Source organism: Spea bombifrons, chromosome 12, assembly GCF_027358695.1.
Source record: "Spea bombifrons isolate aSpeBom1 chromosome 12, aSpeBom1.2.pri, whole genome shotgun sequence".
Taxonomy (NCBI): Eukaryota; Metazoa; Chordata; class Amphibia; order Anura; family Pelobatidae; genus Spea; species Spea bombifrons.
Window position 1 is genome coordinate 10,979,082 of NC_071098.1, and position 27,622 is coordinate 11,006,703.

The 27,622-nt window shown below is 39.8% G+C and overlaps 1 protein-coding gene across 10 annotated transcripts in view; it reads left to right on the forward strand.

Annotated features, from left to right (window-relative positions):
• AGRN (agrin) overlaps positions 1 to 26,520 on the forward strand; it is a 178,329-nt gene extending 151,809 nt beyond the window's left edge. For 2 of the 10 annotated variants that reach the window (XM_053452514.1, XM_053452519.1), the window contains 18 exons: positions 327 to 454; positions 3,863 to 3,977; positions 5,001 to 5,132; positions 6,425 to 6,826; positions 7,241 to 7,433; positions 7,670 to 7,885; positions 8,314 to 8,543; positions 9,410 to 9,544; positions 10,086 to 10,182; positions 10,377 to 10,541; positions 11,594 to 11,705; positions 13,014 to 13,025; positions 14,032 to 14,148; positions 14,651 to 14,840; positions 15,104 to 15,191; positions 21,234 to 21,458; positions 24,151 to 24,254; positions 25,790 to 26,520. In XM_053452514.1, coding sequence (XP_053308489.1) covers positions 327 to 454; positions 3,863 to 3,977; positions 5,001 to 5,132; positions 6,425 to 6,826; positions 7,241 to 7,433; positions 7,670 to 7,885; positions 8,314 to 8,543; positions 9,410 to 9,544; positions 10,086 to 10,182; positions 10,377 to 10,541; positions 11,594 to 11,705; positions 13,014 to 13,025; positions 14,032 to 14,148; positions 14,651 to 14,840; positions 15,104 to 15,191; positions 21,234 to 21,458; positions 24,151 to 24,254; positions 25,790 to 25,947 — 2,819 coding nt within the window. In that variant the 3' untranslated portion in view covers positions 25,948 to 26,520. Of the gene's footprint in view, positions 1 to 326; positions 455 to 3,862; positions 3,978 to 5,000; positions 5,133 to 6,424; positions 6,827 to 7,240; positions 7,434 to 7,669; positions 7,886 to 8,313; positions 8,544 to 9,409; positions 9,545 to 10,085; positions 10,183 to 10,376; positions 10,542 to 11,593; positions 11,706 to 13,013; positions 13,026 to 14,031; positions 14,149 to 14,650; positions 14,841 to 15,103; positions 15,192 to 16,860; positions 16,885 to 18,621; positions 18,655 to 21,233; positions 21,459 to 24,150; positions 24,255 to 25,789 lie in introns of all 10 variants that reach the window. The other 8 variants (XM_053452515.1, XM_053452517.1, XM_053452516.1 and 5 more) reach the window with 6 other exon arrangements.
• Positions 26,521 to 27,622: the final 1,102 nt, after the last annotated feature.

A 27,622-nucleotide genomic window follows, 5' to 3' on the forward strand; every position in this document is an offset into this window, starting at 1 on the left:
CTGTTTTCTGCCTAATTTGTCTTTCTTGTTGCCCAGCCAGTAAGCTGTCTGTCATTGGGAGTTATCGTATCGGGTAAAGTGCTGTGGTACCTGCCCTCTCCAGCTACAGGGTGTTGCCACATACACATATCTTCACTCAGACCCACTTACTAACCATTCATGGTCCAGCCCCGTACCATGCTACTAACCTACACCAGGCTCTGCCTGTGCTTACACCCACCAGCCACAAGGGAATAGGGAAAAAGTTTTAGGTAGATTTATTGCACGTATACAATCACCTACCTGAGCCTAACACTCAATTTACTGTTCCTCTTATCCAACTGCAGAAACAAAAATTTTCCAGGGTGTCCTCATAGTAGAGGAGCTGGAGGGACAAGAAGTGTTTTATACACCAGAGATGTCAGACTACAAGTCTGAGTTGTTTGGGGAAACGGCAAGAAGCATTGAGAATGCGGTAAGTGATCACCGGCTCTAGTCATTTGATTTTTTTACTTGCCAGTTCTGCACAGTGGATAGTCCTTGGTGGTTATCATGTCACAGTGGGGCATCACTTGGTCTGCAATCCATCATGTGTGGTTTAGGGAGGCACACTCTCATGTACTTCTCTCTTGGGCGTAAACCCACTCATCACTTAGGGGCTCAAGACCCAATTGCAACTGCATTACCATATAGCATATACCCTGCAATAAAAACCATATACAGTGTGTGCAGAGACTATATTTTATCCTATATTGGCGAGCTAGTTTAAGTCATCATGATTGCCTCTCTTTTGGAAAGGGTTCAGCCATGATTTGCAGTCTCTTCCATTGGTTGATGAGTTCGTACTTTGAAAGTATTATGGAGACAGCTGATCTGCTTCTTTGTGACACTGGAGATATTTAACAAGTTGATGAAAATACCTGTTCCTTGGTTATGTTCACAAGGAAAAGGCCAGTGGCTCTTTTATACAAAGCCAACCTGAGTAACAGTCTCTCAACTCGCAACCACGTCAATTTGCAAAGGGTATAATTTAATTAACACCTTGTAAAGTTGAAATCCAGCTTTGGTAACAAAGAAAAATGAAATAATAACGCTCCTGACATTTCAAAGTAAAGTTCATATCTTTATTGGAATTTTCTCCAGCAATTGTTTTTTTTTTCTTATAATTAAATGTATCTCTCGCCCAAGCAGTGTTTAAAAGTGGGAATGTAGATAATAAAAAAAAACGAAACGTAAACTCTGCTAGCATGATTGAAAATAAACGTAAAAATAAACCCGTTGGCCTTTGTGCCGTAATATCCAAGCAATCAGCAACAATTAATTGTCTCCCTTTTTAAGGCATTTATTTGAGAGCAAGCACAATAAAATAACTTTAGTAGCTTCCGAGGTTCATGATTGCTGCGTAAGGACTAGAATAGTCTTGGGGGCTTCTTTAGTCACTGAAGTCTTTCGAGAAGCGAGGAGCCTTCTGAGTCAGGACAACTACAGGCAAAAACTGGTTAGATATTTTCAGGCTCCCATCTCCCAACTCGATATATATTTGTTTTTTCCTTTCAGGCTCTTTTATCTCGTTTTTTTTGTTAAACATGGGTATCGCTAAAGCTGGTAATATATATTGAAATATTGTGAAATAGATTAGAAACTCCCCCTACTGGCTTAAACCTAGAATTTAGATGTCCAATCCCTACAGCGCAGTACCCTCTGAAGGACTCAATGTATTATTTATATAGATTTTGGGGACATTGAGTACGATGCATAGTCAGGGGACCACCATTGAAACCCACATTACAAAATCTTATCTCCTCATCCCAGTTGGTTGGGAAAAATTGAAAAGACATTCTCTGTATCCTCCATGCGCTTATTGCTTTTTCTTTTTTCTCTGTTTCCATCTCCTGTATGCTTTTGCCTGTATTGAGCACGTCGCTGCTCAATCTCTAATTGCCACGGCCCCGTTAGCCGAGATAGAGGGTGTTATCGTTTCAGCCACTGTCTAAGGAAAATTAGTGTGGGTATTGTTCTCCAAGACGGCATTTTCTGAGCTAGGGAGAGATGAAACTGGGCGATATGGCTTATCCATTCGCGTGCTAATCTGGACTGCCGCACAGCGGAAAGACAGCTGTAAATCCCAGCGTCCTACCTTGTCTTATATTAGAAATAGTCTCTTTATTACACTGTGTGGCTATCAATATTCATTATTAAAATGCGGACCTTGGTAACCCTTTTGAGTGTTAAACTGGGGCATGAGATGCTTGTTCAGGGAGCGCTCAAGTAGTCAAAAATCCTATAATTTTTTGGATAGTTGCATTCAGATTAAGCCAAGAATTTGAAAATACCATAGTTTTAGTAATAGTCTCTTATGAATAGTCTTCAGTATTTTAACTGAATTAAACTTTCTTAAAAATATAAAATATGAACTAAAAGCTTGCTTGGAGCTTCATTGTCTTATAAATATACGTGTACCTTTTATCTAAATAGCATATGTTCTTAACCTCACAACAACTCTATATTCTGCCCCTATTCTGTATTCTTCATAAACAGTGCAGTAACATATAACTATGGAGATTATGCCCATTCTCATAAAACAGTGAAACCCATCCTTTTGCCATGTATTTATAGCCAGACTACAAGGGATCGCCTCATCTGGCAGCTTTTCAGACTCAGTCTTTTATTATGTAGACCCAAAGCATTATATTGAACATAAAATGCATTGGAGTGGATGGCATACAGGCTGGCCAAGACAGCTTCAAAGGGTCGGAGTGATGTCTGCTCGCAAACACAGCAGCTCGGGGCTGCCACATTCTGCATTAAATGTTTTATGCATTTATAAATGGGTTTAAAAAGGACATGTTTAAAACAGTTAGATACCGAGATACCAGATCACAAAATGTATAAAGCAATGATAAGGAGACGTTTCATCCCCGCTGATGAATTATTGCTGTGATACCACTGCATGTGTTAATTGTATCCTATTCGGTCCTGAGAAAAGAATGTGTGGTACAGAAGATGTTTTCTTATCTCAGGTTGTGCAGAACATACTCTAGACCAGCAGTTCTCAACCTGTGGGTCGCGACCCCTTTAGGGGTCAAACAACCCTTTCACAGGGGTCGCCCAAGACCATCGGAAAACACATATTTCACAATATATAATTACATAATTTTATGGTTGGGGGTCACCACAACATGAGGAACTGTATCGCGGCATTAGGAAGGTTGAGAACCACTGCTCTAGACAACTGTGACACACTGCCCTCAAAGTATGAGCGTTACATATTTACTTACTGTTTGTGGCACTAAGAAGAGACATAAGAATTATCCAGAAAACCTGGTTTTCATTCATAAAGTTGGTCCAGGAATATTCCTATTTGAGGGTATTAAATAAAATGTTTTTAAGATGACCTTAGTCCTCCTCATGGGAGAAACGCACTGGGGTTCCTGTCTAGCTCACATTGTATACTGTCCCACTGAAACGTATTGACCATGCAACCCAATTGAGCTTGAGGGGTCCGTCCCCATTGAACACCACTATGATTTGCAAATTCTCCCTAGTTCCTCCAACTACACCCAAGTTATGCACAGGCTAAATTGGGCTTTTGTGAATAAACCCCCAGTTGTTGCTTGCCAATAGGACAGACTCTAGTTTTGAGAATTTATATATTTCAATTTGTTTAGTCAATAAAGCAGAAGATACTTTGTGGTGATGGTACCAGTTTATTTCAGCAAAGAACCTTTGTATTTGCTGACCCTTTTTTGCACTTTTAGCTATGTTTGTACTTACAGTGGAACATCCAGTCCTGCCTTTCACAAATAACCCCCACCGTATTATATATTGTGCTACAGAAACGCTCCTTTCTAGTCCAATGACCTCTTCTGCCCTTGTCCTTCAGCTGGATAATCTCCTCCGAAACTCTGACGTGAAGAGGGATTTCAAGAGTATTCGTGTACGGGACCTAGGGCCAAGCAATTCCATCAGAGCCATTGTGGAAGCACATTTCGACCCAGGTCTGTTTAATTCTAAAGGACATTTGAAGTGTGCTGGGACTTCATGATTTCGTGAAATGATAGCAGGTTCCGTTAGGCGGAACAAAGGGTGCCGACCTCATTTAACAATGCCTTTGTTGGGGATAACCAGCCAATATCACAACTATTCAAGTTACTTAAAAAACAAATAACGATACCAGAAAAACAAAACTTTATCAAATGTATTGCAATGATTAGATCTAAAATGGAATCAGAAAATATTATAAGAAACGTTTACAAAATTCGTTATATTATAGATAGAAAATTACTTTTTAGGGAATTACCATGCAATTTAAAATATGTGGAAATCATATAGCCCCAGAAATGTAGTAAAAAAATTACTTTATTCCGGATACCATTAATATCTTGTATCTTATTTGTTAATTAAGAACCAACCTATCTGGTGGTGTTATTACTGATCCAACTGGTGGACCTCTGAGTAGGTTATGGTGATAAAACACCTTTGCTCCAGAAGTACTTTTTTACACATAACTCCCATATGTTACGCATGGATTCCCTTGTTACGTTTGACCTGTGCTGCAGTCTGCTTAGTTTATAATGGCAAGTCGGTGATTAACGTGGGTAAATATTACTGTTATTAACCTGGTGTTGGCATTTCCTATGTTACCGTGTAGAGATTGCTATATTGGTACTGGGAATCCGTGGAATGCTTTTCTTTGTGAATTTGCCCTTGAATTCTTGTACATGATACACTCTGCCAAGCATTATTATACTGGAAAGCATTACTGAAATTGTCCAAATACCCACATGAGCCCTTCAAAAAGAGACAGCAGCCATATACATTAGGTTATCAAGTGTTATCGCGTCTCTGACGGCTGGTATATCACACTGATGTGCCAGCGGGAGCTCTTCCACCCCCCAGTGTGGCATTACAATATGTTTCTGGCATTGTGTTGGGCAGCTGGCATTCATATATCAGGAAACTGAGATTGCTCTCTAAAGAGTGATACCAAGCGGATATTAATGGGTTCCTTTGTGCATTAGCTACCACCCTGTCTGCCCTGGATGTGCAGAAAGCGTTGCTGAAGCAGCTCAAGAACACGAAGAAGAAGGCGATCACAGTGAAGAAGCCTACACAGGACCATATCAAATTCTTGGATTTTGGTGAGACCCTTGGTACATCAACCCATTTAATTATACACTTTATATATATATATCACACTATGCTCTTCCTCTTGTGTTCCAGTGTGCAGATGTTTTTGCTACTGCATACAGATTCATTAATCTCACTGAGGTGTTTTGCTGATACAGTATGCTTCCCCTTGTAAAGGTCGAGCCCTGGTGCTCAGGGGGAAAACTAAGGGTGCCTGGCAGGGCCAATTCAACGCTCTGGTGGACCCTTCCCACCCCATTACACATACACATTAGCTGCCACTGATGAACAATGACCCAATTTAAGTTCAACAACAACCCCACATACATATTTTTCTATGTTCTAGAGGGCCACATCCATCCCTAATAAAGTAACCTATAGGGTAGAATGTTTAATTCTTCTGGTTTAAGGGGTTTGGGGGTAGTAAACAGGGCCGAGGGTTATACTTTTTACTTGTAGCGCAAGGGTTTGGTTTATCTATTCATATTCATTACGTTCTCTCCTCTTGCGGGGGTTTATACACAGACAATACTATTATTGGTTTTACTTAGTTCAGCTGCTTTGGGGCATACTTTTCTCTTCTAAATATATTAGTCATGATTATTAATTACATTTTTACAATATAAGGAATGTCTTACATGTGGAGAGCAGCTTATGACTAAGCACGCAAGTGCGAAACGCGTCAAGCGATTGTTCTGCTGTCGTGTGTTTTGCTCCATGTGGATGTAAATTAAAACGCTTATGAGCATTGGGTTGACACGTTCGGACTTCGTAATTTTGTTTCCTTCTTGTAGCTTTCACTTATTAATGCAGCTCTAGTGCCTGGAGATGAGGAAATTGACCTACTTAGAAGACGTAGGCATTCTCCATTGCTTTAATGGTTATAAGTAGAGAATCTCCACTGTGTCTGTATTAAACACCTTTATATAGGATAGAAACTATGGAAGACTAGAAAAGTGTCTGATCTATAAAGAAGAACTCAACTTCATAACTTCATAACTCCCATTGTTAGCTTTACCACCTGAACCTCATTTAGTTCTGACGAGGTACCAGACCAGATAGAATACTCATTCTTCAGGGACTCAACTAGTTAATTGGCCTTTAACATCTGCGCTTCCACAGTTATTATACATAAAGTGCTTAGTGTATTAATAATAATAATAATAATAGTAATAATACTAGTATAATGATATTTGATTTGGAACATTGGTCTAATAAAGGTTGCTTATACAAAGGTTATGAATATGGCACCAAGTGCTGATATGGCTATATCTTCGTATATATAATAATATTGCCTGTATATGTTTCTTCACAGACTGGGTACCTATCATGGTTACAACTACCACAACAACTGCTGCAACTACCAGCATTGTAGCAACTACCAGTACTGTGGCAACAACTTCTCCTCTGGTGGCAACTACCACCACTACGACCACCACACCATCTCCCAAAAGGACGATTGCTGTCAAGACGACTTCGGTACCACTGGTCACCACAGCCAGAATGACGACAAGAAGGCCAGCTACTACCAAGAGACCCACTACCACCTTCCCAGCCACTACCAGACGCAAACCTGCCCGACCTCCCCCAGCCACCAGGAAGCCCCCTCGCCCATGTGATTCGCACCCATGCATGCATGGTGGCACCTGTGAGGACGACGGGAAAGATTTTACCTGCAGTTGCCCCGCTGGAAAAGGAGGAGCAGTTTGTGAGAAGGGTAGGAAGTGAAAATATGTGTTCTTCCATTCTTCAACATACCCAATTGGGGGAAGAACTATCAGTATATTCAATGTGGCAGGGCAATGTCCACCTCATTTGCCCCATCTCTGAGCCTCAAGTAATACATGCTAAATATGCGCTAAATTTACGCCCTTTAATAAGAGTTGATATATTTTGTTTAAGTTGCCTTTCATTCCCTTTATATTATATGTTGCTGTGTTAGTTGGTGTGCAGTCCAGTACCAGATATGGCCTTATAGGTTTATTATTAGCTAAGATTATTGACTTCTAGACTTCAGAATTGTCTTTGTCAAGCTAACGTCATGGCCCGTGAAAAGTATCAAATTCATTGAGAAAACGTTCTGCTCCCGCCGCGTCTGTGTTCCGTATATAACATTATTTTGTTTCTGTAGACGTTAAATATTTCATACCTGGATTTGGTGGCAAGTCATATCTTGCGTTTAAGATGATGAAGGCATACCACACCGTACGCATTGCCATGGAGTTCCGCTCCTCCGAGCAGAACGGGCTGCTTTTGTACAATGGCCAAATACGTGGAAAGGATTTTATCTCTCTGGCAGTCGTGAACGGCTTTGTGGAGCTCAGGTAGGAATGTGATAGTATTTTTCCCAGTTTCATATTTCCGTATTTAATTTCTGCAGCTTCTACACCATGCCCAGTAATCAGTTAACTTGCAGGCGCTGTTCAGATACATATTATGTGGGATTATTTCCAGTGTTTATTCTTCTTGCTTTTATCTTCCAGGATAAAAAGTAGACTAAGTATCTTAGAATTCTTATCTGTACCCAAGTAGAGTTTAAAGTTGTGTTCTGGTTGTTTAGGTTCAACACTGGATCAGGCACAGGAATAATCACCAGTAAAGTACCAGTTGAGCCTGGCAAATGGCACCAACTTATAGTGAATCGTAACCGTCGCAGTGGTATGTTGTCTGTGGATGGAGAAAGTCATGTGAATGGTGAAAGCCCATCTGGCACTGATGGACTGAACCTTGATACAGACCTCTTCATAGGAGGAGCACCCGAGGACCAGATGGCTGTGTAAGTGTCCCCTAACAGAAATCACAATTTATTGCATTGTTTTTGCCAGATACCATTAAGGAGACATAATTAAAGTGACCAAACCTCCAACGTTTATTGTTCTGTCCATTCAGCTAACTACTGCATCATGTGTTGTATCATATCTTGTATTTCAAACGGCAATCCCTAATACATCTAATTTGTGGCCATTTATAGGCCAGTATATTTTTATATTGGTTATATAAATCTCTTTTATTCTGGATACATCAATTACATTTGTGACATCCTCTCCAGCTGTGAGGACAATAGCAGTATCTTATTAATACAACTGTAACAGAAACTTCATATCGACAAGAACCTTATCTTACTCAGGTCATGTTACTGTAGTTATAGTGAGTGGTTGATGTCATCACCGACTTTGGTTAATAATGATTATCTCCTTTCTTCAGGGTGTCGGAGAGAACGTCAGTCTCCACTGGTCTTAAGGGCTGCATCCGTCTGCTGGACGTCAACAACCAAGTGTACAACCTGCAGGAGGAAGGAGCGGATGTCTTGTACGGCAGTGGTGTTGGCGAGTGCGGGAATAACCCTTGCCAGCCCAACCCTTGTCACAATGGTGCTGTTTGCCAAGTAAAGGAGGCTGAAATGTTCCATTGCCTGTGCCTCAGTGGATACATGGGTGAGTGTGGGTTTTCCCTTTACTGTTGGACAGGAGCTATAATAGTAGCATACCATAATGTTTTAGAGAATCCTATCTTTTAAGCTCGGTTCACTTAATACACCCATGTGATGGTGTACATTGACATTAGCATTATTATGATTATGATATAGTATGGGACCAGCCATCTTAACTTCTTGCTCATGATTTATTAGACTAGCTTAACTGAGATCAGAGAGCATTTTAATAGCCTGACTACAGTGCAGCTCTCCTCCTGGAGGAAAACGCTCCATCGGCATATCAAACTTGTCACACTCAATGGCAAAGTAGAACCAACATGTAAGGGACATATCCTCTATGTTATGAAACAGCCCCAAACATATATTGTAGTCTTCACAGGCCTTGTCAGTGGGGTGGATTAGGTATCCCTAGTAAGCAAGGAGGGCCGTCCAGAGCTGAAGCACAAGGGACAATCCCCTGCATGAGGACACTGACAACCCTAACTGTACATTTAAGGTCTCATCAGCGAGGTTTAGTTGGTATCCATTTAGGCACAATTGAGCAAGCAGGTACTTATTTGGACTGTTACAATTATGAAGAACGCCAAGAGATTACCACAAACAGAGAAAAACCATAGAAAAGGGCCAGGAACAAACTCAACACACAGTGTCTTAATCGCCTGCCCTACGATGCCCTATTGAGATAAAAGTTGAGATTCTCCCAAGCAGGGAAGCTGTTAAGATGCCGTCCATTCTTGGTTGAGCTAGTCTTATACCTCTAAGCCTCTATACCTTATGCATATTTCCTCTCAATGGGAAATCTCTTGGGGTGCGTAACACCTTTCTTCACACTTTATTCTGAATGATCTTTTTTTTGTTTTGTTTTAGGGCCAACCTGTGCTGATGAGCGGAATCCATGTGACCCGAACCCATGTCACGTCTCTGCTACCTGCCTTGTCCTTCCAGAGGGAGGCTCCAAGTGTGAGTGTCCAATGGGCAGAGAAGGAGAATTCTGTGAAAAAGGTAAAAAAAAAAAAAAAAAAAAAAAATCACATTTATATCTGAATCATCTCCTCCATGCATTTAGACCATTTGAGTTTGATCCGTGACATTCGGCACATAGAATTTGACAACAGATAAGAACTATTTGGCCAATCTAGTCTGCCAGAATGGGTACAGCTACCGGAACATTAAATACGTTGGTATCAGTAGGCTCGATACGTCCCAGTTTGCTGTCAGGTGTAGTTTCCAAAATTAGAAATATCATTCCAAGCACTGCTGAATGCCTAATCCCCTACCAGAAATAATTACCCAACACGTTGGTCTCCTTCATAATTTCTGCGGGTAACACTGAGTTGTCACGGAGCACAAAAGCAGAAACTGAAATGTTATTGCCAAAGAAACTGAAAATGCGTCTTAAAAGCTTGTGTTGTTGTTATGTGATTAAACCTTCAGGTAAGGATAACATGAACTATTCATTCACTTTGCATACCGAAGAGTGAAATTATTGATAATCTAATAATGCATATAAAGAAAATGACATTTTTTCCCCTTTTTTCTTCAGTAAGCGATCGGGATCCGAATGTTCCTTTCTTACCTCATTTTAACGGCTACGCCTACTTGGAAATGAAAGGTCTTCAGACATATGTCACTGACATAAGGTATGCATTCATAAGTAAAGACAGAAAAAAGTTAATATTGATGACAGAAGTCTAAGAAACTTAGCGGTTTAGTTATCTAACCAATTTCTAATGGTGTTCTCAAGACATTTCAAAAGGTACTTTGTCACAAGTTGTGATGAGATGTTTCCAGACTTCTACTGGCTACTTGTCTAAAAACTTGTATTCTTCCTCAGTGACAAGCTATCCATGGAAGTAGTGTTCTTAGCAAGCAGTCCCGGAGGCCTGATCTTCTACAACGGTCAAAAGACTGACGGAAAAGGCGACTTTGTATCCTTATCTCTTCATGATGGCCACCTGGAATACCGTTACGATTTAGGAAAAGGAGCTGCCGTAATCAGGTACGTGATGGGAGCCGTACGCTTCTCACTCGATCTCCCACGCTTTATTCACGGATGAAAGATTTAAGAAACTGTTAAATGCTTCATGGAATTTTATAAGTTCTTTTATGATAGAGTCACCATTATTATCAGCTCTCAAGGGGTTGTGTTGGTAGCCAAGGGCACAAAATGGAACGCTGAAGAAACAGTCTTCGGCAACTATTATCTCCGCTAATTAATGGGTCGCAAAAAGTAACAACTTTCAATTGTTAAACATAGTCATCTAAATTATTGTAATCAACTACTCATTAGCGCAAAATAATAGATGGAATAATAATGAAAGTGGCATATCTTTAGTTTTCTGCACCTAATAATCTTACATTTTGTTCAACCTGAAATATAACAATGCAGTCACCCCGAGAAACCTGACTAACGTGGGAAGGATTTTCTGACAATTTTATTTTGTAAAGGAACTTGGTCATACGAATGATTAATATGCATACGGTGTTCAGATGTTCTTGTACTTGAAGTTTATTTAATTGACAGAGTAACCGCAGGTAGGAATTATTGCACTACTCCTGCGAATGATGAAAAAGTAGGAAAGGGACCTGGTGTGAACCCTGTGGGTCCAGGAAGATGTTAATGGACAGGGTTAGATTTACCTGCCGAGTATATCTGGCTCATATTAATAAAGATATATCTGTTTAGTGACGTTGCGTGGGGCGCTTTCACCCACCTTCTGGATGTTGGGGAAGAATGTTTTTCGAATCTTTCTTTAATAGGAACAAGGCCGTCACCACGGCTGAAAATACAATTAATTGATAACATCAAATTAATTAAAATAAAGAAAATCCTAGATAATATTTTGATAAAGTAATGTTTGTTCCTAACAGTATCATGCTAGACCTGAAACCAACATTATCACAGCATGATGTCTGTAGACTTTACTGTAGTGCTCATGTTGTATCGTTAACATCTATGGTATATATATATATATATATATATATATATATATATATATATATATAGTATTTAGAAGCCGCTTGTAACATTGGGTATGTTCTCTATTAAAGGAGCAAAGATGAGGTTCCCTTAAACACCTGGGTCAGTGTCACACTGGAAAGGAGTGGAAGGAAAGGGTTAATGCGGATCAATAACAAGGAACAAGTCACTGGAGAGTCTCCGGTAAGATATGCGAGGATGAGATTTGTAGTTGAAGGCAAATGGAGATGTTCTGCTTAGAAACTGAACATCACGCTGTGATCTCGTATCTCGCTCAAAAGGATGTTTTCCATATAGCAATCACAGCTGCTGAACGCTGCGTTTTGTATTGGGTACAGACTGGTGTACAGTGACGCCTTGTCCGCTTAACTGTGCACATGCCATTTCTGTTTGTCAATCGTTATTAAGTAAACGTTATTTTTTGTAAATTCAATAATATAATGATGATATAAACTGACCTCGGATGTAGCTGGTTTATGGTGTTTGTAGGTTTGTGTTTTTTTGAGAAAATAATCTTTTCGTTTATTGCCCATGTGTTCAGCTGCATCACAATATTTATTTTATCTCCCAAGTAAGATTTTTCTAATGAACCCCATGAAACAAGGAGACCGATTGGCAAATCCTTTCTAAAGCCAAGTAGTTCAATTTGTTTATTGTACTTATTAAGCACTAGGCAACCTTTTGTGAATAGGCACTTTTTGTCTCTCCAATTGTTAATTATTTCTTGATTATTATAATTGCTTTAATTATATAAATCCTGCCTATATTTACAATTGTTAACCAAAGAAACAATGAATTTGGCAGCAGATTAGAACCATTTGGCCCATCTTGTCTGCCCGTTTTTTCTGCTGTAACGACTTAACCCTTTGTTTTTATCCGTGGTCTCATTTTAATCATGTTTAATACACAATATATAAGAAATGATTTAAGGTCCCCAATCCACGAGGCCTCCTCGAGAGGATGGGGGCTGCCTGGTTACTCATAATGGGAGAACATAAAATTTTTAGGGGTAACAAAATGCATTGTTTTCTTATGTTTTTTTAAAATTATATCCACCAGGCCCTTAAAAACCCAAATCTGTCCCCGAACTACCAGGAATTCCCAGAAACAAAGACGAGATTTTCTTCTAAATCATCAGAACTTAAAAAAGCATGTTTTTTATTGACTTAAATTCTCTTCAGACAGGAAAAAAACAAAACCGAATTTCAAATAGTACTTGGCAAGAAGCCTGACAATTAGGAGAGAGTCATCTGCATTGTTTGTTTGAGTTACGCAGTTGTCTGTGGCTATCATGGACTGATGCGTTAATTGCTGTACATCGCACTGCGGGGATTGTTGATGTTGTCTAAGACTTGCTGAAATACTTTGATTTCTGGATGGATGATGTCAGAAACCCTGCATCCCAAAGCTTTTACAATCCACTGACGACTTATTTTCTCCTCTTTTCCTCTTTCCTCTGCCTCTTCTATTGTTGCACTCTCTGGATTTCAGAAATCCCGTAAGGTAAAGATAAGCACATCTGCTCCATTCCATCTCCCACGCAAACCTTCCATTTCAACCCTTCGACAAATCATCGTTAGACTAGAAACAATTTGCTCTGGTTACCTTGCTTCTCCTCTCTTGGCTTTATTTTACTGATTTCCTAATTTGGAGACTAAACATTGTACCCTCTTATTTTTTTTAAAGCCATCCATCTCTGTAACTGTTTTGAGCCTCAAGTAGCAGTTAATGTAGTTGTTTTAGTTTTATGGGTGTTTAATGAGCCTGGAGTATATACATTTGAAAAGAGAAGAATTCAATTTAATGGTTTAATTAAAAAAACAAAACAGTTTATCTTGGATTACCTTTCTCTTAGTTCTTTATTATCACTGGGTGATTATTTTGTCGGGGATAAAAAAAATAGAGCATACAATTATAAAACAAAGGCCTTTTTACTGTATACCAAGTGGATGAGGTTGCAGTTTAAGGATGTCTTGGGTCCCAACTGCTTATTTAAATCTTTAGATGCATTTTGGGTCCTGGTGACCCGTGTCGTAACATTTGATATCCCAGGAATCCACAAGAGGGCGCCATATGCTTATCACAAAGCGCGGGGGAATACGCTAATCCATTTCTATGCAGTCCTCGTAACATCACAAGGTCCTGTTTCCTAAATAACACTCTGCGGGCGCACATTATAAATACATTGAACTCTGGGTTTTCACTTTATTTTGTGATACAGCAGCAGTAATAGGACCCCTGAGCGTACTAATATCAGCGGAACCGCTGCCGCGTTCTTATTGTAAGACAAAGACAGGGAAGGAAATGGATCACTTGTGAATTAGCGACTTGGCCAATCATTGTCTAAACCATCGGAATCATATGAGTCATGACTTAAAGTCCATCGTTTTGTGAGCCGTGGTTGTGCAAGTCCATATCATTTCATTTCACAAGCAAAAACACAAGTGTAAAGATTGCATGCATGTCTGTTGATGAATACGCAGCTCACCTTTCTCGTTGATGTCTTCAGGCACCGCACACAGCTCTTAATCTGAAGGAGTCTCTCTTTGTCGGTGGGGCTCCAGATTTCAACAAATTGGCAAGAGCTGCCGCTGTTTCCACTGGCTTCAAAGGGGCTATCCAGAAGGTAAGAGGTCCACAGGCCTCGGAAATAACCTTCCGCCACATCAGATAATATCTAGGAAGCATGCACCTAGCAGAGATACAGGATAGACGTACAAATTGAATGCCCGTTTACTCTTAATAATACCATATCCACTGCATATAATATAACATGACATTCCATCTCTCGTGTGTGCAGGAATTTAATTGTCATTTTATTCTCACTTTGCTTTTTTTGTTTGACCCAAACAAGGCCCAAGAGGCTCCTATGACCAACCTTTTGGCCAAAGTTTAGTAATATTGTAGCGATGTCAGCTCTATCAAAGTTATTGAACACTAGTTCTTAAATGCATGTATCCTCTAATATTTGAATGGCATAATGTAACGCTAATGTCTTATGTATATAATGAATATAGGATTCAAACTGCTTATTAATAACGAAACAGCAAAAAAGTATCAAAAAACTCTGATTTAAGAGAAAATATATTTCACGCCTTTTCACGCTGTTGTTTTTTTTCTTTTTGCAGATTACTATTAAGTCTCTTCCTGTGCTAAGGGAAGACAATATCCGCAATGCTGTTGAGATTTCCCCCTTCCACGGTCACGCCTGTAGTCAGAAACCGAGTCCTTGCCAGAACAGCGGACTTTGCGTACCCAAGAAAGAGAGCTATGAGTGCGTCTGCCAGAGAGGCTTTTCAGGATTGCAGTGTGAGCGAGGTAAGCACCCACTCTGCATTGTGATAAATGTTTGTATTTTGTATTTTTTAAATGAATATATCACTTTGTGATCACCGTTTGTTGAGGAGCCCCCAGATCTAAATATGACTCCAGACCTATCCTTTAGTTTTGTCCTGGAAGCTCCTGTAGTAATCACTGTAGGTTATACATCTTACTCTTGTAGTATTGAAGTTCTGTACAAAATCTGTAAATTAAGAAGACTTAAGGAACTGATCATATGACCTCTCTTGGGTTTTCCTCAGTAACTATTGAGAAGTCTGCTGGAGAGTCTGAAGCCGTGTCCTTTGATGGTAAAACCTACCTGGAGTATCATAATGCTGTGACCAAAAGGTAAGCATCTCGCCACCACCGGGAACCGTCTCTCGATGTTTTACAGGCGGCCATCTTGCTCATTTTCAGTCTGGCTTGCTTTGCATTTACTGGAGCTTGTTAAAAAGAACAATGCCATACGAAGCCTAGGAGAGAGCGTCCTGTGGATTTGAACATGAGGTGTATAAAAGAAAGTGTCTTCTGCTCTGTTGTCCATTTTCTCGTTGTGACACTGTTTTAATTGAGGAGCACAATTAAGTTTTTCTGCCAGTTAAGCGGAGCCAAGACAGCATGTTTTTCTGGCTCTGTGATGAGTGATAGCAAAACGCTCCAGAACACTGTGCTTCCAAATGGAAACTTCAGCGAAATGTCATTGCTTCCTCTGTAGAAATTATGTTTTCAGAAGGGAATAGTTCTTTTTAAAGGGACAGACCTGACAGCCCCACCAGTGAAAACACACATGAAAGTACTTGTTCCGGTAAATATGCATTAGTTAAACCCGTAGGGAAGAAAATGAAAGCACTTGGCTTAAGGAGCAGCTGCAGCTCTGCCTCTCCGTATCCTGACTAATAAAGCCAATCACAGGGACTTGTGTTCCGGCCATCCACACAACTCATCCGCAGTAAAACTAGGATCGTCTGTTGACTTGTATGTCCTGTTCCATGTTATTAAAGGGAAACTGTCATATAGTGTTTAACATCCCGACAAAACACACTGCTTGTAAAATCTGCCTGGGACATGAGAGTTCCTATTGGCTGCTTTCATCCCGCTGACATCGCCTGAGCCAATAAGAAACCATGTTCAAGTGGCCTGCTAATCAGAATCAGACTTTTACCCCAGTAACCAAAGCCTGTCCTGTTTATAAAATAAATCTGACAATGTTGGGTTTAGTATAGTGAAAGTACGTTCGCACACTTTAATACATGGGAGTTGGGGGAGCACTAAACAAAGTCTACATAAAAAGTCAAGATCCTAAAATATATGGGATTACTTTAATCTCTCGCAGATATTGCAGGTTGTGGGGTGGCCTGCCAACATTAACCAGGGAAACTCCTCAGAGACTGATTGAAAAAGGGATTGGAAGAACATGATTTTTTTGCAAACATGTTCCAAAGGAAAATAGTATGTATGGTTGGTTTAACAGAGGAATACATATGTTTATATCCCGGTATCTTTCTTACAGTTAACACACAGGCAAACAGTATAGAGGAGAAATGAGAAAAAACATCATAGTGTGGACTCTATGAGATTCTGAAGAAGAGCTGGGGTCCAATTTGCCAACTTCATTATACATTATAAAGGTCCAGCCCCAGTTTGGTTGGCCCTGTATAATGTATAGTTAAATTAATGAGCCCTCCTGATTGAACTATGATTTATGCGGGGCAAGCTCAGCGATTCGAGCAAGAGACACTTAGCAGAATGACCTCTACGCTTATAGGCATGCTGTATTCCTTAATGTAGACTGGTAGTAAATCCTGCCTATGGCATATACACAGGGCAACAAGCAGAGGATACCAATAACATGACAAGGTACCAACATTCACATACATACGCATTTTGTGATTCACATACATTCAACATTTCCATAGGAAAGAAAAACAGCTTCCCTTTAATGTTTGATCAGAAGTCTGTGTCCGTCAGCTTTGTCTGTGTGTCTTATACATGTCTGTGTTGTTTCCTTGTTTTTAAGCCAACTGACTAATGAGATACCTGAGTAAGTAACTTGCCTTCACACATAAGCCATTTGCCATCAGTTCATGCCGCCATGTTCCATGTAGTGTGTCTGGCGCATTCTCACATTTGTATCGTAACTGCGCTATTTCCTTACCAACTGCCCCCGTTTTCCTCATCCATTCTCATACTCAGACGTCCTTGGTGGATCCCCACTATGGCAAGGACTACAATTACACACATATCATGCAATGGTCATTGTAAATGTTCCTTGTGATCGACATCAACATATTCCTGTATTTGTTCTGTGTGTTTTATTATATTGGGTATATGGAACAGTAGGGTAAATGGGTCTCTCCGTGTCTTAATATGATCATTATGGTAAGCCATTAAAATTCCACCCAACCAATACAGCTAAAAAATATGGAAGCATTACAAAGAGCAGTCTTTGCATATATATTTATATACATGGAAATGTATCAGCTTCTTAAATCTGCATGTGACTGTTTTCCATATAATTGATAGTATTGTTTATAGATAATCCGTTTCAGTTGTTTCAGGTTTAATGGCAGCCTTGGGAACTAGTATTATAGCCAAGCTTGAAGCTAAGTGTCTCCATCTCGGCACATTGAGTCTCCCTACTAATGAAGTGCCAGGCGTATCAGCGCAGCCTCAGCTGATGTCATTTTTACATTATTTATGCCTTTCACTTTAATAAGAATTCTTATATAAAAAGAATTCTTTGCGGCTTCTTCAATCATCACTGACTAATTACAAAAATATTTGTATTTAAGTACTATAGACAGAGCTACACTCGTGTCCAAGTAATATTTTTTATAATTTGACATTGGACGTGGGGCTAAAAAACATAATGTCGATTTGTGCTTGCCCTCATTAAGTCAGCCTGATACAAATGACATTTACTGGGATTCATCAACTGCAGGCATCACGTAATACAACAGCCATTAAACTCCCTATTCCTTAGAGATCCGAGTCAAATGTAGCAAACAAGGTTAGGAAGTTTCATTCTGCCTCCGGCACTAACGAGGGCACAATGTACCTCCCTGCTGCCGTATCGAGTCATTTTGACACGTATCGTCATTTTACAGCCAATACGAAAATCATGTTTTTGAATGCAGCTTAATAGTCTTTAGTGTGATCTCATAAGCACCAGGCAGGGAACATGCTTAATGTCGGATCTTAGCGTCTTTATGACCATTAGACTGCGACAGGCTTAGCACTTGGATTATTTTGTTCTACGTAGGTGAACACATTGGAATCACCGACAATATGGAATATGATAATCACTTTATAGTAGGTTATCTGCTATCCATTGAACCCTAAAGAGAAAACCGTTCAATGGCATTAGAATGAGGACAGATATTTTATGGTTAGGGAGTCCTTTTAGTTATGATGCCTCGATGTTTTTTAACTAAGGACACTTCTAAAAATCCATGAAGCAGGGCAATATTTTCTATTATTATTTTCTAATATTTTCTGATTGGCTTCTATAATGTGTCCGTCAGTCTCGCTATTAGTTTTACTTGCAGAACTGTGTACTAATATGTCATGTTTGCATCTGATTACCGCGTTATTAACAATGCGTAATGTCCATTGGGTAAATAAAGATTAATAGAGCATGATAATGTCTCAGTGGTGTTGTAGCTGCAGACTGTATAACGTGTAGGGAAATCGTATTGAATGTGGGGTGATAAGGGGTCTCTTGCTGGTTATTCTGCTGCCGCTTACTGCATGCTCCCACTTTCTTTCTGCCTCTAAGTCCTGATCCTGTGGACAATCCGGACGACCCCAGGTGAGTTTCCACTGCCTGCTTTGTCTGTCGCTTTTGTTCTTTTGTTTATTAGCCGATATTGCTGTTGTAGTAACATGCCAGCATCTGCGGTAAAAGGGTTAATAAGATTCCTTGGTGCCTGGCCATTCAATAAATGTTCTATTGAGTCTTTATATACGATAGAATAGGGGATTCTGCTTTCTATAGATTAAAGGTTGCTTATCAATATTGCAATTCTGTTCTGGGATGACAAAGCTTTTTGATTTACCGTTAGATGTGTGAAGCCTTGACCACTAAGTAGAGTATCACAGAAACGTGAGCTTTATGGAGGTGCTTTCCCTCTCATTTCAGCAATGGTATCCTAGAGGTGACTCCATCGCCTTGCTTGGCACCACCATGTGTAATGGAGAGTGGATTAGAAGTTTATTCATTGAACCATTCATTATAGGAGTATAGACCAGTTACATCAATATGCATTGTGCCGGGTCATCTCATTGAGTTCTAAAGGGAAAATGGCCGTGTTGAGCCTTCGTAATGCATCATTAATAAGATCTTTCTCACTTCTTGAACCATGCATTATATGGGGCCAGCTCAGCCCTTTTGGCAGGAGAACTCTGGAGCAGCCATTCATAATAAAAGGGCCCAATTATACTAGACACGCTATTATAGTGGGAGTTTAAGTCAATGACCTAGATAAATAAACCAGAAACTTCACAACAAAATGTTGTCTAATCCCCACATTTTGTAGCCCTTTGGCTAGCATATTAAATCATTCAAGTCCTCACCTGCCATTCTTCAGCATACCCTACGTCCCTTGTCTGCGCATTTAAATGATTTATGTACCTCCGCTTCTCGCAAAGCTTCTGACAACACATCTGTAGATCTGCAAAGAATGTAAGCAGATATTTGCTTGTGTAAGCAGTCTTGATGGAAGCAGCGGCAATAATACAGACACTCACTGCAGATATGAGCATGGATACATGTCAGTTTGCGAAAGCAAATTATATTTCATTAGCAAGTTATTTTCTGCACGGTAAGCCCTTGTTATTTCAAAGCTTTCATTACCAGTTAATACACCCTAATCATCTGCAAATAATACATGGGAGCTTCGGGAAACATGGATACGGAGCTAAATCCCAGCTGCCGAGTTGGCAGGATTTGTACATAAAACTCTTCATTTGTCTACCAGGTAAACAGTTATCTTTTATGGTGCTTGGTGGTCATCTCCGGCAAGAAATGGCAATCTCCTAACGCCACTGAGGTTGATTTGCCCCTTCCATAATACGAAATCACAAAGAGGTCATTTAACCCTTTTACTGCAGATTATCGCAGATCCAAGTACCAGACCATGCTGTTTGATGACAAATATTGGGCAATGAAAGTTGATGGGGGGGGTTATTTATAACAGAAAATTGTACGTTTTAGAATGTCTTATCACCATAGAAACCAATGGAATATTTCTGAAGACTGGCGCACTACATTAGTTGCTAAGGCGATAAGACGTTTGCACCAGTATTGGGTTTGAAATAACCCCCAATGTGTGCATATAGGAATGTACAGAAAGTAGCAGAATAGAAGTCTTCACTCCATTTGTTTCTCTTGCTTGCTCTTCATGCTTCTTTTAGCTCCATGTCTGCTAATAGCCATAATTTAGAACGGTCTCAGTTTATGGCTGAGAGCTTCCTAGTCTAGGAGAAGGTATAAGTAGCAAATTCTACGTATAGCAGAGCCGCATCATGCAGTTTGCAGGGTGAAAACGAATGGAGGATTAGGCAAAATCTTTTAGTGGGCCAACATAGATTGCTATATATTGACCCTATAAAAGGTATGGCTTTCGACTATAGACTCCATATTGTGATACCTACATTGTATAAAAGGACTATTGCACATAGGTGTTTCGTTTTGTCTTCTGGACCTTTGCAAGTAGCCATTTTTGCAGGCAAATGACACGTTTAACCCTTTGTGAGCCATAGGGTTGAACCATTTATTACACTTAGGTTAATGCATCCCCTTCCAGTGCCCAAAGGGTGAAGCCACTCCGAAGTAGTCAGCTGTTTGCTGGACTCCCAGCGCGTTTTGCTATTGCCAGTAATAGAATGCATTGGATGGGGTTTTCCAGGATGATTTTCTGCCTTGCGGAACTTCCCCGCTTCTCAGCTGCTGCCGTGTGGGTGGAGGCATCCGACTTCGGCTAATTCCGTCTAGAAAATCATCCCTTATCGAAACTCTACCCGTTTCTATAAATGAAAAGTGGAGGCAGTTTGTGATGTTGTGTTGTGCTGTCTTGTCTGTGTTTGTTGTGTTTTCTAGGTTGTGGTATTTGTATGCAGATACATTTGTGTAAAAGGTTTATGTAAAATGTAAAATAACCGGTGTTTTAGAATAATGGCTCGTTGTCTAGAATCAATATTGAAACAATTTTCTTTCTTGTTTAAGTAACATCTCGAATTTAAATAAACATGTAATTAAGTAAACTTGGGTTACGGGGGTTACTGGACACCTGATGCATCAGCAGAGGATCATGAACACATTACTTTAGGACTACCTAAACCTATACATAATCTTGACCTATACATTTCTTTTAATCTTCCTTTCTGCAGTGAGAAGGCTCTGTTGTCCAACCAGTTTGAGCTGAGTATCAAGACTGAAGCCACCCAGGGTCTCATCCTATGGAGCGGGAAAGGAACAGAGCGTTCCGACTACATTGCCCTCGCGGTGGTGGGAGGTTATATCCAAATGATCTATGATCTGGGTTCTAAGCCAGTCATCCTTCGCTCCACGGTGCCTGTTAACACCAACCAGTGGATCCGTATCAAAGCAATGAGGTTAGTTATATGGGGGTCATTTGGCAATACCATATTATTATAATATATCACCATATTGTTACATCTGAAGACGCTATCACAGACATCCAACGATAGCTACAAACGGTAGCGTGATACTAAAAATTTAACAAACTGAAGTTTCACTTATATAATGAATTACTTTCTAAGATAGCAATATCATTAGTACTGCATTTTATTCATAGAGCGCCAACATATTCCGTAACAATGTTCCAATGAGGAAAAACACAAAATTAGCAATAACATGAACAAAAATAATACATACTGGTACAGAAGGAGATACACCGGGAGTATCCAACTGTGTCTCCAAAGTAGTTAAGGTGAATCTAATGCAACTGGAAATAATTATATTGAGTCAAAAGGCAATTTCACAAATACAGCACTAAATAAATAAAAAAAATATATATATATTGCATTTTTTCTGGGAAATGTGCTTATGGATAGCTGTACAATATAGCAGTCCACAGATCGTATATTTGGAGTTCACAAAAGTTATGTTTAAAGCCATTACTTTTCCCAAATCCTACATTTTACACGTAGGTGGTGTTCACTAGGAATTTAGTAAGCGAGGGCACCATTCTTACTGCCATTATTCATTGTGAGTTTGTGACGTGAAGGATGTATTGAAACGGTGCATTTGCCTGGCATTATCCATCAGTTTGCTGTGCCCTTTATTGCCCTCCCGGTATAAGAATAGAGAGAAGCATCTGCAGAATGGGAAGCGGGTGGGGAGGCTAAGAAGGGCGTGCTGGGGCTCGCCTGCTCGGGATTCCAGGACATTCCACCGGACCGATCTAAGTCCGTGGCTGCTACAGAGACCTGCGCAACAAACACTGCCAGGCGCTCCTGTGAAGGAAGCTTAAAGCCGCAGCATCAGATCATTCCTTTTAACATTACTGACATTAAGATCATGACAAAGGATCGTTAGTGAACAACCTAGAACCGGTTCCTTTTTAGTGGGCTTAATTCCTAAATTACATACTGGAGTAATAGGGAGATTCCCAATAGTTTATTCGTTCATTTTAAAGCGGCCATTTATTATTTTTTAGTAAAATCTCCTTGCAAACTGTGCAAGATCAGCGCTAGGTGGCTGCAGCTCAAAAGTAAAGCAAAAAAAAAATACACAGGAATATGTTAAACGAGAACATGAACTGCATTACATTAACCAACAGAAGAAACTTTAAATGTTTTCAAATGTTAGTAAGATAGTTTGAATAACGCAGAGCGTATTATTCAGTTACAGCGAAGTGTCATTTTCAATCAGCCCATTCTAGCACCTAAAACGCCCCTGGACTGGCCCTTCATGTGTTTTAGTATCTCACCTACAAACCAAAGTTTCATTCATATCACTGGTGTTTTTGCTCACGGCATTACTGTTATTAATGTAATAATAATGTAATTAGTGTACGTACTTGACCATGAATTATGACCATAGCATAACTTACCAAAAAAAAATCACCAACTTTTTTTTTTTACATTAAAAGATTAATGTTGTGTTCAGCAATCTACTTTTTACAGTATATACTGATATAAAACAATAAACATGAAACAACGGATGCATATAATAGGGGGTACGAGGCTGAATATTGTAGTGATCAGGGTAGATAGTGAGTAGCTCTCAGGGTAGATAGTGAGTAGCTCTCAAGCTGTTGTGGGACTATATTTCCCAGAGACGAGACAAGTCAGCAGCACTCGACAGCTACTCCTTCAAAAAAATAATACTGGTACCTTGTTTATCGGTGTGAAGGGGTGGTCAAGTGCAGCTGACTTGTCTCGTCTCTTTGTTGCCGACGGGTGTTTGAATCAAGCCCTCGGTACCCAAAACACTGGGTTATCGCCATGGAGTAATCAATCATTTTCAAGTGAAGCTTTTACTTGGACTATATTTGCTCTGATGCTCAGCTGCTCACTCTGTTTTAAGGAGTATGGGGTGAGACTTAGTTTGACAATAGCTAGAGAGCTACCCAATATATTTGGATCATGTTTATTGATCATAGATTATTGATCTGCACTCCTTTATGGAGCTGTGGGATACACAATAAGACAAATAGACTGGGAGAAATATGATTTGGATACTCCATGAATGGCTCCTTGAACGTATGGAAAATAAACATACTGAGTTAGCCCAGTGTTTTCTCTTAGTAGGAGAGAGTTAACAAGCTGTAGTCACACAAGTGCAGTCGGGCTCGCATTCCATGAACGGCAAGCTTTAGTGTCTCCGTGGGGACAGGCACGCCATGATTTTGGATGGCTGCCGCTCATTTGGGGGGAGTTTATTGGGGCTCTGAGATTTCTGGATATCTCAGATGCCAGGGTTTGAGTACCAGGGACACAATGTGCTCTGTGACTACTACACAAATTAGAAAAACACTAGGGGTCAGACGGCGGTTGCATGAATACACCAAGGGATTGGCGTACATTGCAGGAATGTGAAATGCGCCTTGTCACTCCACTGGTCATAGGGCTAAATCAGTGGTTAACCCTTTTTATGGGATAACAAATGGTCTTGTCCAAATACTTCAGCAGTGTCAGATTTGATGGTCCATCTGGAGACCACATTATATAATAAAATGCTCAGCGTTCTATGAAATTAAAGATGTATACTTGTGTGTGTCTGTGTTTTTTTATCTTGTCTATTATTCACAGTTGTTTTATTGGAATTATATCTTAATAGGAACAACAGAGATGGCATTCTGCAGGTTGGTAATGAGGCCCCCGTCTTTGGATCATCTCCTCTTGGAGCCAAACAGTTGGATACAGATGGAGCCCTCTGGCTGGGTATGTATTGTTACTGATAATATCCTATTTTATAGTATTAGAGACAATTTGATTTGATCAAACAGGTGATGGCACAAAATTAGTGGAAATGTACAGTAGTAATAATATGTTGATGTGTATATGATCATGTTCACATAAATATATATGATGTTTAGGAGCCAGACAAAAATAATGGGTCAAGAGAATATGCATCCATAAAGATCAATATTAGGACAGAAGCAGGAGCCAGAAGTACTTCAGTAGCTATGACTAAGTAACCCCTGGAATTTGTCCAGAATGAGTGTCGCAACTTTCGTTCAGCAATACAAATCTACTGTGTATTTGTAGTTCTAGTTGTCTTTGCTCTTGGAAGATCCACTAACTATTAGTGCAACAAGCTCAGTGAGACTTTTAAATGACTTATATCTGAATCATGGATTGATCTATGAATGTCCATCTAAGGAGATCCTGAAACATGCACTGCTTCGATTACTTTGGGTCTGACCTTGAGAAACTCTGATTTAGCTAATCCCAGTAACAGGAGAAATACATAGTTGGAGTAGTTCTCCCCTACTCATTTTCCCTCATGTCAAGACAAGTTTGAATGATGCCTGCCGTTATGGGATTTAACTGTATTGGGGGTTTCCAACACCACAATTTGAAACCTCCTCAGCTCATCTGCAACGATCTGTTTTCATGCGAGCATGACTTTTCTGTATAGGTCAATGTTATCTCGGAATTGATACCTGCTCTGGCCAACCAACTACTTATGTGAGTTTGCTCTTAGGAATAAATTATCTACTTTTCGTGAAAAAAACATCTTAAAATCCGGCAAAAAATAAATAAAAAAATATCTGGCGCTGATTAACGTTGTGTGGCAGCATTTGTCTTCCATGTGAGAAAAAGGAACAGTAACAGTTTAAGCATTTGACTGATCAGATTTGTATTATTTAATATTTGAAATCAGCCAGATTAGTGGAATGGTTAGGGGTATCAGAGCAGCTAAATTCTAGACTGTTCGATTTTCAGCGCACCCTTTTGCTTATCAACCAGCTCCGCTTCTTGCCAACCTATTATGATCCATCGTGATTAACAAGACTGGGTGTCCATCCCTATAAACTCAAATATTAACAGGGACTATGGAAACATGGAGTGGTGGCTACCACCATAGCAACACTTGGTTAATGGCAGCAGGAAGACTTCACTAGCCATCCTGTATACTGTTCCTGGAGGTTTGAGTCGGTCCACATTGCACATGGAATGTCATATTCATTTTGTTGCAGAAACTAGCAATCAGAACCACATAAAACTATGTAACGGCTCACATTGAGAAGGCCTCCTACCCTCACCTTAATCACTGGTGCCATGGCTATTAAAAGGGTTTCCTCTGGCAACCACTTGGGTTATGCCATTTAAAAAAAAAATGATATATATAGTTATTTCCATTTTGACAAAATTAGTATAAGCTTATAAGTTTATTCTTGCTTTTATCAGGATGAATGTAATCGGGGATATGTCATTATCATTATATATATATTTTTTTTGTCTCCTTGCAGGTGGAATCGAGAAACTGAGCGTCTCCTACAAGCTCCCTAAAGCGTATAGTACAGGATTCATTGGGTGCATTAAGGATGTCCATGTTGACCAGCAGGAGCTACACCTCGTGGAAGATGCATTGAATAATCCTCCTATATTATACTGTACAGCCAAATAATAGGGGAACCCACTTCTCTTCCTCCTGCTGACCTACCCTCCCTCCCTCCTCTCCCCGCCCATTCACTGCTGTAATTATTTTCTATTTTTGTAAACTTATTGCTTTTTATATTTTTGTGTGTGGGGGGAGGACGGAGAAGGCAGTGTCTGTATCAGTGTATATGTGTGTGTGTTCTGATCACGCAACCAGACCAAAATCCCAAAAAGGAGGGCGGATACAATGTTACTCACTTAGCAGAGAAGTCAGGGTACCAGCCGGTTATACAGAGTGTATACAGAGAAAATCATAAGGGCCTTATTGAATTTAAATCAGGGATTACCGGGGGAGATGAACTCGATTTTTTTTTTTTATTGAAGTTCTAAATTTCTTTAGAAAGGGGGTGTTTGCACCTGTCCCTCTGCCATCACACCCCCTGGTTGCATTCTTTATGCTCATGTGTGTGAGTGCATGCGTTTAACCCCCCCTGGACATTCTGACGTGTGACGTGTTGTGCTTGGGGCTGTGCATTCTCTAAAATGTTCCTTTTTGGATTGAACGGATGTCCTAGCTGCTGGCTGATTTGCATGTTTGCAATGTGATCTAGAGAAAAAAGAAGAGGTAAAAAAAAGGGACCCTTGTGTAAAACTGTGGCCTTCTAGTCATAATGCGCTTTCTGTATTGCAAGGTCTAATTGATTCCTCCGAACCCAGCCCAAAAGCCCCTCTGTCCCTCCTCCATATTCTGCCCCTAGAAGATCTTCCATTAGACCACATAGTCCTGCTTTTTGGGGTTGAATTGTAAAGTAGTTGTCTAGAAGGCTATGGAGGAGACATGGTCAACCCTCTAAATCCAGCTGTATCATTTTCCTTGAAGGATCTTTTTCAGTTCATGATGAGTCCATTAAAGTCTTGTAGGCAGTTCCTTGGTATATCTGCTTTAGTAAAGCCAAGGAAAGACTTAATCCCTTCTAGGACAGGGCGTTTATTAAAATGCTGGAGGCAATTCATTTTATTTTTACTTTCAGGCGTTTTGAAATTATGGTTACATTTAAATTGTATTTGGATTATAAAAGACCATTTCCTAGGCTTGGAAAATAGTTTAAACTAATTTCCTGGTGAAAAAAAAATCTGCTGAATGCTGCATTTATACTTTTTCTGTTTTAATTTACAATCTGGCTCGTTTGGGTTTTTTTTTCTGATGCTCATTATGCCACTTAAATATGTGGGCCACATACAAAGGTAACAAGCCTGTTATAGGTTTTAAATTGTAGCTACTCGTTCGCTTCAAACTATTATATCACTGCTCCTTTACTCACAATAATTTCAGGTATGGTAGAATGAATTTGCTACTGTAAATACACCAGTCTGTTCGTTTAACGGTGTGGATTAGAGGAGGAATGGGTAATAAACTAGGAATTTTGGATGTGTGAGTGTTTTTGCTGTGTGTTTGATCCTTCTGACTTTTCTGTCATTCTACCCAGTGAGCTATTATAATATATATATATATATATATATATATATATATATTATATGTATATATATATATCAGTAAATTCCTCTTGTATGCACAGAGTTTCTGGAGAAAACAGAAGCTACATATCTTCTCATTTTCTTTTAGTTTGTTCCCTTTTTAATCTAACAACGAAACTGTCTCAAGTTTCTACCCTTTTGCTTTCCACTTACATGGGGTTGGAATA